This window comes from Planococcus citri, chromosome 2 (assembly GCF_950023065.1).
Source record: "Planococcus citri chromosome 2, ihPlaCitr1.1, whole genome shotgun sequence".
NCBI lineage: Eukaryota > Metazoa > Arthropoda > Insecta > Hemiptera > Pseudococcidae > Planococcus > Planococcus citri.
Window position 1 is genome coordinate 66602094 of NC_088678.1, and position 13043 is coordinate 66615136.

A 13043-nucleotide genomic window follows, 5' to 3' on the forward strand; every position below is an offset into this window, starting at 1 on the left:
AACGGAATTTATTACGACGATACTAATAAATATGAAGTAATGAGTTTCATTGAGAAGTTTGAACACTTCATGCGCGATCAAAGAGCTAGCGAATCGCAGTATCGACAGTTGTTTTCGCAATTAATTCAAAGTGAAGAGGCTAAGGCTTATAAAGAACATGCTGATCCGAAACTACGTTATCTCGATTTTAGGGATGGATTTGTTCAGAAGGTATGGGATGGTGTTGAGCAAAACAACGCTCGAAATCATTTTATGAAAATGCAATTGAACGCCAAATCATCGAAGAAGCTTGCTGGCGAACTATTAAAGTGGTTCAATATTCTAGCCGATTCAGACATTACCGACGCCATGTTATTAGACACGATCTATAAGAAAGTTCCTAAAGACTTGAGGTTCAAATTTTCGGAATGTCAAGAAAATCGTATTCGTTTCAAAAATAAATTACAAGTTATGCGACGTCACGAAGAATACACCAATACTAATTCTGAAAGTAAAGATCAAAGTGTTCCTCCTTTTTACAAATTCTGGATGCCTCCCTATATGTCGACTCCGAATCGTGCTCCAAATAATCGTGCGATAAAAAATTTATTCAATAAAACGAAGAATAAAGGAAATGATACTCAAAAGGAAAATGCTATCATGCCTGGACCTAGTGGTACATCGAACGCTGCTGCAGGAACACAAACCGAACAAAAAGAACGTTCAAAACACCCCTATCGACAAATGCGTAACTATTTACATTCAGTTGGAATCAATATGAATGAGTTAGAAAAAGCATTAGCACATTACGGTGAACAACAAGATGAAGAAAATATAAGTTCCGATTCTGATTCCGAATCTGACGCTGAGGAAATCAATGTTTCAAAAAACTTGAAGAAACCCTCCACGACAAATGTGGAGGGGGACAAACAGTAATTAATTCCATCTCATTTAATCGACCTTTAACTCCACTCGACGACTATGAAATTATTGGTGACAGTCTTGCGTATTATATTAAACACGGTGCTGCATTATTCGATTTCGATCCACAACCTTATTTAAAGGAAATTATTTTATTAAAAGAATTGGCTCATGAAATAGAAAATGCAACATTCACCAAACCACACGTATTGATTTCATTAGGCGACTTCGAGTTAAATAATTCTTCAATAGACATGAAGTACGTTCATACCTATGTAGACAGAATTATGCGATTATTGGTCAATAAACAATTTAAAGACATACTCGTTATATTTCCTCCAGTTCGTCCCAAGGCCGATGATACTGCAACAACTTCACATAGACGATGGCTTGATTTTCTCCACGTTTTCAAGGATGTTTGTCCAGCACGGAACGTTCGTTACTCATTATATCCGGCAATATTTTTTGCAGAAGAAGTAAAACTTGAAAATCTAGGAAGAAAATGTTTAGTTGCTACTGATGTTAACGATAACGTAATTCCAGATAAGAAATTATTTTACCTTGATGAAGATCAGAAAATTTATAAATTGAGAATCCAAAATCGAAATACCATTCTCAAGTTTATCAATGATTTGTGCGAACCAACTGAACGATTGATGGACACACGTGATCCTGTTACGATTCAAGATATTTCAACTAGTGAAGATGAAGGCGCTCAATTTGCGGCTCGACCAGATGGGTCGCTGGAACATTTGACAACCAATTCATTAAGATTGATTGAACAAATATTAGGCTCTCCAAATCAAGAAGCGGCTTTAGATGTAATGCAAACCTTGAACACTAGTACGGGTACTGGTGAATCTCTCGACGATACTCTGAATACATCTGATGACTTTAGTCTTGCTATTCATGATACGATTCCACCTGAGTCAACACATAACGACGATCCCAATGAAACTCCTACAGAATTACGTAATTTTCCGACTTTTTCCGTAGGTATGGTTAATCGTATTTCAGTTAACGAAGAAAACACTGATTCATTCAGTCCTTCTAGCTTCAACAAAACTCCGATGAAAGTGTCTGAAATGAACAAAAATTTAAGATCGCAGTTACTTCATGTTAGAGACGAAATAATTACTTGCGTAATACCACTACGATTAGGAAATACTAATTACCCAGCTCAACTCGATTCTGGGGCAGTTCCAAACATCATGTCCGAAGAAACAGCTCTACATTTGATCAAAAATCATTCTGATGATTTAGATTTTATTGCACTCGACGAACCGGCCGTATGTGTGCTTGCTGATTCAAAGGAAGCTGAAACTGCGAAATATATTATTGTTCCTACGTTATATTTCGGCTCTCATGCTCTTAAAATACCTTTTTATGTACTCAAAGGCTGCAATCATATCTTTCTCATCGGTACTCAGTCTATGGAATACTTAGGAATTGAGCCTCGTATCAGACAACGTAAAGCTTTATGTCGACCATCCGCCAAAGTCCATACTGAGGTTATTGATTTTATGTCGCCGTCAGAATATGAGGGTAAGCTATTTGTTTCCGGAGCTAGAATGAAAGAAGAATATAGGTTGGTAATGAACGATATTTTACGAAGAACTAATACTGAAGATAATTATCATCGCCTACCTTACGGTATCATCGACGATGGACCAGAAATCTTTCTTGCCAAATTGGAGTCCGACTTACAAGATGCTGTCGATGATAATCGAATCACCACCGAGCAAGCTAGGAAAGCTTTCAACAAATTGAGCCAATTTTACGATGTATTCTCAAAATTCCCGGGAAAATATGTCGGTGAGAAGATTCCATTGAAGTTCATCATTCCTGAAACAGAAATAAAATATAAAGGAGCTAAGTACAATCCATCCAAAAAGTTAATGAATGATCTACGTAAAGAATTACAAGTTATGATGGCCACGAATGTCATCGAACCATCAGACTCCACGTTCATTAACCCCATCGTAGTCAACGTTAAGAAAAGCGGTGAGATACGAGTGTGCTTAAATCCTGTCGATTTAAACCCTATTTTAGCTATTAATTACAATGAAGCTGGATTATTGGATAGAATCATTACTGAAGATGCCGAATCCAAACTATTCAGCACTCTCGATTTTGTCTCAGGATTCTGGCAACTTGTATTGGATGAGAATTCTCGCCAATATTGTGCTTTTCAGATTGATGGACGCGTATATCAATTTATTCGTTTGCCCTATGGCTTGAAAGTATCTTCGGCTCTCTTTGTAAAAATGGTTAATGCCATAATACCTGATAAAGCGGGAATTACTAAATATGTCGATGATATTTTACTCAGATCTGCGACTTTTGAAAATATGTTGGAATTATTGGTCGAAGTACTTACGATATTACGGTTAAATAATCTACGCCTAAATGCAAAAAAGACAACTTTCTTCAAAGGAAAAACTGAACATCTTGGGTTCGATTTAAGTCATGGTAAAATTTCGAAACAATCGTGCAAAATAGATAAATTTAACGATTATATTACGAAACACACGAAAAAAGGTAAATTTATTCTTAAAGACAAAATTCAAATACTCGAATTTATAGGTCTTACTGGCCTATATCGTAGATTTATTCCTACATATCAGCAAATAATAGCGCCATTATATGAACTAACGTGCGACAACGTACCATTTGAATGGGGACCTCGTCAAGATGCTGCTGTTGAAGAATTGAAGAAAGAATATACCAAAGATTTTGATTTAGTTCCACCGAGAGACGATATTGACCTCTACTTAGATACGTATACTTCAAGTGATGCGATGAACGCAGTGTTATATCAGAATTATCAGAATAACGATGAAATAATAATGTTTACGAGTCATAGTTTCAAAAGTCATCAAAAGAAATATACATTGATTGAAAAAGAAATGTATACCCTTGCTAAAAGTATCAAAAAGTTACAGCTATGGCTCCATGGCCGGACAATTCATGTCCGAAGCGACTTATTATCCATCGTACATAAATTTGAAACCATAGCAGAAGTCCACCGTAAAGCGGCCGGATGGATCACTTTATTCAATTGCTACAACTTAATTTACGATTTACGAAAGAGACACAAGAAGTGGTTCGGAATGCAAGCTCCCGAACTCACTATCAACAGTGCCAATTGTTCAAATTTTATCCTCGATGAATATGATATTTCCACACGTATCAGAGCTCAGCTCTTGAAGTATTTATCACGACTTAGTCATTTCCAAAAACGAGACTCAAAATGTTTAAATATTATTCGACGTTTAAAAACCCCTGACAAAGAATTAAACTCCAGGGAATTATCGATTAAAAACAACCTCGCTAAACGATATTCCATCGATGTTACCAACGATGAAGAATTATTAATGTTCAATTATCCCGATGAGAGTAGAGTACCAGTTTTACCAGACGAAATATTTAAAGATATTATTATATTTTTACACGAAACTTACGGTCATATCGGTGCTAATAAGCTTGAACTTATTTTCCGTCGAATGTATTATTCATCGAATGCTAAATACTTTATTCGTCACATAACCAGCGAATGTTTAAACTGTAAAGCAAATAAAACTTATTCAGAACGTAAGCCATTAGAATTTGGATATACACAAGCTCACTCACTTGGAGATGTAATTTCCGTTGATATTCTTGGTCCGATTGCAAACTATTCTAATCAGCCGCGTTATTTACTGGTATCGAAGGACGTTTTATCAGGACGAGTTTGGTTATCACCACTGAAGAATATCGTTCAAGAAACCGTAGCTACTGCTATGGAATCTGTAATCAAACAAATTACATCAGATCAACGTAAAATTCGTAAAATTATCACAGATAATGCAACTCAGTTTACTAATTCTATATGGCGAAAATTGCTGAAGAAATATAAAATTAAAATTGGACACTCCACGGCCTACAACCCCCAATCCAATTTAGTCGAACGTACTATGCGTATAATTGGTGACCGGTTACGAATTAAGATGAATAGTACTGCTGATGGAGCTTACTCGCATCATGGTTGGTCTACTTACATCGAGAATATCGAAGAGGAAATAAATAATACTCCTAACGACGTTAACGTTCCTCCTAACGAAATCTGGAGCATTTCTGAGTTCGATACTGATTTTCCTTCTGAAAGAGTTAAATTTGATGCTAAATATCATTTACGTAAATTCCGAGAAAAAAGAAAACAAGATGAATTACCTTCAATTACTAGCGAAGAGCTCTTAAATTCCAAGCTCGATTTATTGAACAACGTTTATATTTCCAGCGAAGATGTTGTATGGGTTTCGGTTGATGGAGCCTGTGCAAATAACGGTTCAGATAATGCCATCGCTGGCATTGGCATCTGCTGGCATCCTGAAGGTAAACAAAACATCTCAGAAAGAATCAAGCTCGAAAATTATACGCCAACGAACAATTTAGCAGAGGCTGTTGCGCTACTTACCGCGATGAAAATAGCCATTCATAATAAAATTCTTCGATTACGAGTTATTTCTGATTCTTTGTATTTGACATCTGCCGTCAATAATACTTTCTCAAAATGGAGCGAAAATGATTGGAAAAACTCTGCAAAGAAGCCAGTTCATCATCAGGAATTGTTCAAAGAGATCATTAATTTGAAATCACAATTTGAATTATTTGAACTTACCCATGTATATGCTCGTGAAACAGACTTTGGGAATTTTACCGCTGATAGATTAGCTCGCAAAGCTGTCTATACCGTGGATCATGATTTAGCGTTGATTGATTCGCTGACTGAACACCAGGCTCTTATTCGATACATCAAAGAGAAACGCGAAGATATTTTCCAATCTAAAGAACAGAAACATAATAAGCGTTATGGAGATCCTAGGATTTATCAGCCTGGAGAACTGGTTATGATTACTAATCACAAGCAGTCTTCGGCTGATAAAGGAACTACGTATAAATTATATCCTAAGCGTTTTGGGCCATATGTTATTAAATCTCACACTGGGGCAAATTGCTATGAAGTATGCAATATTGCAGACAAAAGTGATAAGCGATTAATAAACGTTAGACAAATTACAACTTACCTGAATTTACGTCATTTAAAGCTGCTAGCAGAAGAACCTAAGCTTCGTTCTAAATGGGATAATCGATCCTTGCAGAAACGAATGAAACAATTTGCTGAGCATCGTGATTTGCTAGAGAAATTTATACAAGAACTCGAATCACAAAAACAAAAGAAAACCACATCAAAAGTCAATGATATGACTGAGGATGAGAAATTGATTCAATTTAACCGATTTCGTCGAAAATTTAGAAAGAAGGTAGATGATTATAAATCTCAGCAATTTAATGCTGTATTATCAAAAGTTATTCCAGATGAAAAATCTCGCGAAGATCTTAAACATCAGGCTAATCAGCGATATAATATGCGCAGGCGTATGGAGATAAATTACGACGAAGGAACTGACATACCCGAAGATGAACCTCGAAGGGAGAGGAAAAGGTTCAAACACGTTAATTCTATTATACTCAGTTTGCTTAACCATGATCAACGAATTGCGTTGGTGCATTCGTTATCAGAACTCCCCGATTGGTCGACAGTTTCCTAAATCTCCCTCGATCCCACCTGTTAAATATTTTCTACCTACCTTGAAAAAGTAACTTCAATTTTTGTTCATTTGATATTAATTCTTCTTCAAACGATCATCTCTAACTCGCAAATACCTCTTTACAAATATATTACCCATTTGATCGTTTTTATTTGTTCACGATTAATCCCATTTTAGCAGCATTGTAAATATTATTTCAAATAAGAAGATTTTATTATTTCAGGAAGAGCTTATTAATTCTATTAAATATGTATGCTTTGGACAATAGCTACCCTCTACGTTATGTAAATAAAGCAGAAAACATCGTGAGAATTCGAAGATTTGATGGAGTATATCAAGACGTATTTTTACCTATTACTTGGGAAAACCTTGAAGATAAATTGGTCAACGAAGGATGTGACTATGGACCAATCATGCCTCTCGAATATCAAGAACATTTTATTTACGCTCAACAACATTTTTTCATAAGCCGTTATATTTCTCTCTCACGTTACGATGGTATGCACATTATGAGTGCTTTTCTGAACGGTTGGTGGCTGATTGGCGATGGCATTTCACACGCTATCGTACGTCAAGTCGTAAAAGAAGAAAAAAGGGTTTTGAAACTATGGGATACCTCAAAAGTTTCAGGTACAAATATTTCTGCGAAGAGATTATGCCACAACATCCAGCATCATAAAATTAAAGTACCTAAACGAATTATTCTTTCTATTGGTAGTCACGACATCTTAAAGGAGTCATTTACCAAATGTTGTTACAACACTAAAGAATTGATTGCTTTTCTGCTGGACCAGGGTGTCGAAGACATATTGATTCTTCCCAATATTAATTCTAGAATCCTTCCAGATCAATCATTGCGTGGTAAATTCCGAAATTGGCTCAAAGGAGATCTAATTAAAATTAACCCACAAGTACTTAAGTATGCTCACGCTCTCGAAGAAATTATTGATCGAGCAGACCCTTTCTTTAAAGATGGAGCTGGAAATTACTACGCAAACCCTCTAATTTATGCAGAACTTGCGTACAGAATTGTAAAATTCACACAGTCCCTGGAAGCTTCTAACCAACTTTAATCATTTCTACCGATATTTACGTAATTACCTATTGTCCAACACTTGTACATACTGTATTAATTTTAAGAGAAGAAATTTGATTTCATAATTACATCCCTACTTATTATGCAAATAAATAAAAAAAAAAACTACCTATTAACGTGTACGAATTGTTTCATTTTTTCTCCTCTCAACCTCGAACAAAAATTTACCAGATTGATTTCTGTCGCATAAGAAGTTATATTTAGCGATGGAAAGTGATAGCCGTACGAGACGACAGGAGGGGAGGGGAATCAGATAAGGAACCGTCGCCTAAAAATTATACAAAAGGCAGATTCCTTATCGCATTTATTGCTTCTACGAACTGAACCTATACCATCGATGCTGACATACGATTATTCAACGTTTAGCTTTCAATGCGAATGTCTCTCTCGAATTGTGTGTGCTTTTATTTGCGTCGCCATCTTTTTCGGTAAATATTTGATTTTTTCTACACCATACTAGCCTAAAGGCATTTCATGAACTTCTTTTCTTAATTGCAGTGGTGTTTTTGTGCGATTAATGCGGTATTATATTTCGATTGGATTAATTTAGATTGATGCAAATTATCCTGCTGTAAGTGCCACGTTGTTATTGTTTGACATATTCGATTGGAAACTATTATTGCGATACTCTTTCTATCCATAATATCTACGACCATTTTATACAGCCTATTTGATTGATTCGTGAATATCTTTCAGTTTTGGAAATTAATTCAGCGACTTTGGTCAGATTGTGTCGCAGTGGATTCATCCTTATAATAAGCGAATCTTGGTTTAATTACAAGTTGGATGCTAAATACGGTAAGCAAGCACACGATATACCTATTTGTTCTACTCGAGACAAGGTTTTAATTTGAAAAATTTATTCATTAGCATTGAGTCCAATCGGTGTGTATTTTCTACGGATACATCCATCTATGCATGAAAATTGAGTTTAAAAGGTAAGAAATCAGTCAAGATATTTACTCCATAATAGGCAAGACTAAATACTCCAGTCGTACAAATATTCATTGATTAATTGCGTGCAATTCGTTCATTAATTTCAACATTTATTCATTGTTTGATCAGAAGTCAACGTGGTATTTTGGCAACATCCCAGCTGTGTGATTTTATTGGTGATTTACGATATTGGCGAAGAATATTCGACGTTGTTGGTAAGAATTAAATTCATATTCATTCATTACTTAAAATTCGTCATAACTTAGCAATTTCGATTTGTTCACTAGACGATTATTGGTTCGATTAATTCGGCGAATTGTTGATACGGTTTCTTCGACTTAAATTCAACACGACCAGGTAAAATACCATTCACAATTTGTCAATATTCGTTACCGATTTATTCGCAAAGCTATTGAATTTACGTAATTACTGTTCGAATAGGCTAACCGGGAATTATTTCGATACTGTTTAGATCTGACTCTGACGACGCGGATTTCGTTACCAGGTACCTATTACTCTTTATACGATGAATTTTCACAATCTTATTAAATGGGAAGGAAACCGGTACTATTTTTCGAAGAAAGAGATGGACAATGATGTTCATGATGCTCGTAGAGCTTTATACAAAGAAGACCTATCTCTTTACAAGCCCGAATTAATTCAAGCATATTTCAACGAGCCTAATTCATTCTACCGATCGAAAATTTTCGACCCTGATAGACCAATCACTAAGACGTATGTCGACGACATTATTTGTGCAGAGCCTAATAATGATTTCCCAACTGATTTTATCCAATCTATAGACATAGATATATCGGATTCTGACACTAATTCTATTCATTCTTCTAGAGTCATGGAATCGTTCAAAGTGCCTATGTGCGAACGTTGCGGTGACGGTTTTGAGATGCGTCAAGAAATTGTAAAAAACGAATATTGCCCGCACGTATTCCATCAAACCTGTATTAAAGATGCAACAGAACAACGGACCCCGGCTGGAATTTTTAAGACGGTGAAAAATAAATGTCCGAACAAAAACTGTAATGCGCTCCTTGTACGTCAGCGATACAATTATTTATCCTTCCGCTTTGGTACACCGTCATGCGTCTGCACGAATCAATCGCATCGTATTAGTATTGACAACCAGGGAGAAATAATCCGTCGTCAGTCCGAACGCATTAACCATCTCCAAGAATCTCTCGAAGATGCTGAGGCCATATGTGTTGTACGTTTGAATAGAATCTCGGATTTGGAACAACAACTACATAATATCAGACGTGAAAATGAAGTTAATCATCTCGACGGTAAGTTTTGTTGTTTTAACCATCCTGAATATACACGTAACCATCATCATCGTACCAATTACTTCAATTACGCTGAACAGAAATTGTTTTTACGCGAATTGCATTTTTTCAATTACTTCACCTGTGGAAACGAGAATTTGCTACCTACACCTGTTGATATTAATTCTAAAGACGTATTCGTTTCAAAATTTCATAATTTAAGAAATTTTAATATTCCATGTGTTTCCACAGATATTGATGAAGAATTAGTTCAAGAAAACGGTGAATACGTCGAAGATACGATTGACGATGATACTAATGAAGTAGACAATTGCGTAAATACCGATAATAATAACGAAGACTTGCAAGATACAGTACGAACTGAAAACACGAGCCCAATTGGACGTAACGACTTGAACGAACCGATTGATCGATTATCGTCGATGTTCGCCGCGAAAGAAGGTATTATTAATCATTCTATTGATTTAATTAACAAGTCAACTGATTCATCTAATTCTAGCATTCTTTCTTTATTTGAAGCTGAAGAGCGTGAATTCCAACGACAATTAGACCTGCAATTGGATGCGCAAGATGGCTTAATTGCAAAGGTGCCCAATTCACTTCCTCCGATCGAAAAAATCGGCGAAGCTGGTCCATCACGCCAATCGACGAATACTGATCAAGCATCGATTTACGGTTCGACTTCATCGTCGGTCATCGTGTCGCCTAAAACTATCGAGGAAAATAAAGAAATTTATGCGAAAACATCAGAAATTAACCTCGATGATGTAAACATGCCACCTGCTCATCCGCCAGCATTGACAGATGATGCTGCACCATCGACTTCACGATTCCGCGACACCTTCCGTCCAAGCGGCCGCAACGTATTGGGAAGCTTTTTCAACGCACATAACGTGCTGGTCAACCATATCGTTGCGCCATCTTCAAACGCTACACGTATGTCGCGAGATCCTCGGACCCGTAACGTAATAACGCCACGCGTGGCTACTGTCGCCGAAGCTCAGAGACCGTTAATGGACGATGAAGACGCTCCGAATGAAGACTTCCGCGATGAGCGTGAAATACGTATTTACGACGGAGGAGTAAACGGCCATTCAATGCAAAGAGCGATTTTTCCTAACCGCCGCAGTAACATCATGGCAATTCTCGAAAGAGCGAACTACCATTATGGTCGTCAAATTCAACATCAGCTGAGACAAGAATTTTCATTTCAAACGCAAGAAATGTATTCATCGGTTTTTACGACTTGGTCTGCGAACGATAAACAGCCATCAACCCATTGTTTCCTCAATGGGTGGTGGGTAGTTGGTGATGGCTTGGCACATTCGTTGGCAAGAGAACCTTTAAGAAGAAATTCCGTTCTGAAGAATCGTTGGGATAGGTCAAGATTTGCAGGGAGCTTCATTAGCGCCAAAAGGCTGATGCATAATATTGACAACCATTTGACGAACGTGCCGCCATACGTAATTCTCTCTATGGGAACCCACGATAACACGCTTGAAAAAGAATTGGCTACTCGATTGAACACCAACCTCGTCTTAAAATGTTTACTTGATCATGGTGTACGGCGAATTCTAGTTCTTCCGACCATTGTAGCTCCTAGGCGAGAAGACGCTCAGAGATTGTTGGAATATCGCGACTGGCAGAGAAGTATCATGCCTCAGATGGATACGGAAAGAATTCACTACCTAGAATTCATCGAAGAAACTATCGATCGCGTAGAGCCCTATCATTGCGATATGGGTGGTATACTATACGTTCATCCGTTCGTGGTATTTGATGTAATCTACAGAATTAGCCATCTTCTCGCCTACAGGCCGTAATACAGACATTTTCGTAAATATTTATTCTTTAAGGTGACACTTTCATTTATTTTTTCTTATTTGTTTGTTTGTCGAATTGTGAATTTGTTTTCGTTGAATTTTTCCTATTTTTTTTTAAGTTGTTTATTTGAGAAGAATGCGGTAATAAGCTGAACAGGGATCGGTATTTGTTCAATTCTAAGCTCGCTGTTTTTCGATCAACATAAGTACCTATGTTAGGACTTATGTTTTGTACCATGACGCATTCAACGAAATTATTTCTATTATAAAAATTAAGCTAATTTGCTCTACGAAGTACTCATTTACATATTTTGCTTATTATGATTAATTTTTCTACTTTTTCTATGATATAACAGAAATTTTCGGAAGTGTTTTCTATTTTTACGTGTTCGTGAATTGTATTTCCTTGTTTGATTCTTTTTTCTTGTTATATTTCTAATGTATAATTACTTTTTCGAGTTCGTATATTCACTAGAAGGCCAATTATAAAAGGTTGATATTTTTTCTATCTTTTTGATAATAAATATTCAAGAGCTGTAAGAAGTATACGCTCTTCTGCAGAAATCGCATTGTTTATTTGTTCATGATTATTTCTATTGGAAGGTGATTTGAGACAATTTATTCACTACTTGGGATTATCGGTATCAAAGTTTCAATTTAGTTAATTTCGCGGCTCAATCAACTTAACATAGTACTGAGGCAATTTTGCAATATGATTGGTTTAATATTGATGATATTTACTGCAGGTGGGTTCTATTTTACCGCTTACGAGACAATATTCGATTTAACTTGTCACTTGTTGACCATACTATACTGCAATTAATTCTATTTATAGTTCCATCTTCCGTGTACTCAATTCTCATACTAGTAGCTGCATGTTTTCACCTGAAATTATTATATGCTGAAATCGTATAAACTCTAATAATCTACAATACGGAAATATTCACAGCCATTTATTCAAGATAAAATATTTTACAGGTACAATTTATCGGAAGAATCAGTCTACTAGAGATAACAAGGTATAAATAGAATTTGCCAGACGAATACTACAATAATCTGTAGGCCTTTGCTACATGGATAATCCCCACCTACTTAAATACAATGATACTTAACAGCCTTATAAAGATAATCCCTTCCATTTACAGCATTTTTTCGATATAATATCCACAAGGAATTTACGCAAATATCTATTAGCCTTCATTAGTATTTTGAATGTTGACGTGATCATTGCTAGTGCTCCATTTCAGTTGACGTACGCGATTTTGTGCTATTTTTGCTGTTTTCCGTAAAATTCAATATTTTATTTTGTGGAACGAGATTATGGCTGCTGCTAATTTAACGCACTCCGTTGAGCTGAGTATCGCCGTCTGTACCATTTGCGATGATACGCTAGCTG

General features: G+C 36.3%; 2 protein-coding genes across 4 annotated transcripts in view; both read left to right on the forward strand.

The window, feature by feature from the left end:
• LOC135837240 (vesicular glutamate transporter 3-like) overlaps positions 1-13043 on the forward strand; it is a 45580-nt gene that overhangs the window by 22956 nt on the left and 9581 nt on the right. The window lies entirely within an intron of this gene.
• Positions 925-9243, forward strand: LOC135837228 (uncharacterized). Its single transcript, XM_065352436.1, has 5 exons — positions 925-8385; positions 8458-8525; positions 8653-8738; positions 8811-8880; positions 8965-9243. Exon 1 carries the CDS (start codon positions 1155-1157, stop codon positions 6489-6491), a length of 5337 nt encoding a protein of 1778 aa, XP_065208508.1. The 5' UTR covers positions 925-1154; the 3' UTR covers positions 6492-8385; positions 8458-8525; positions 8653-8738; positions 8811-8880; positions 8965-9243.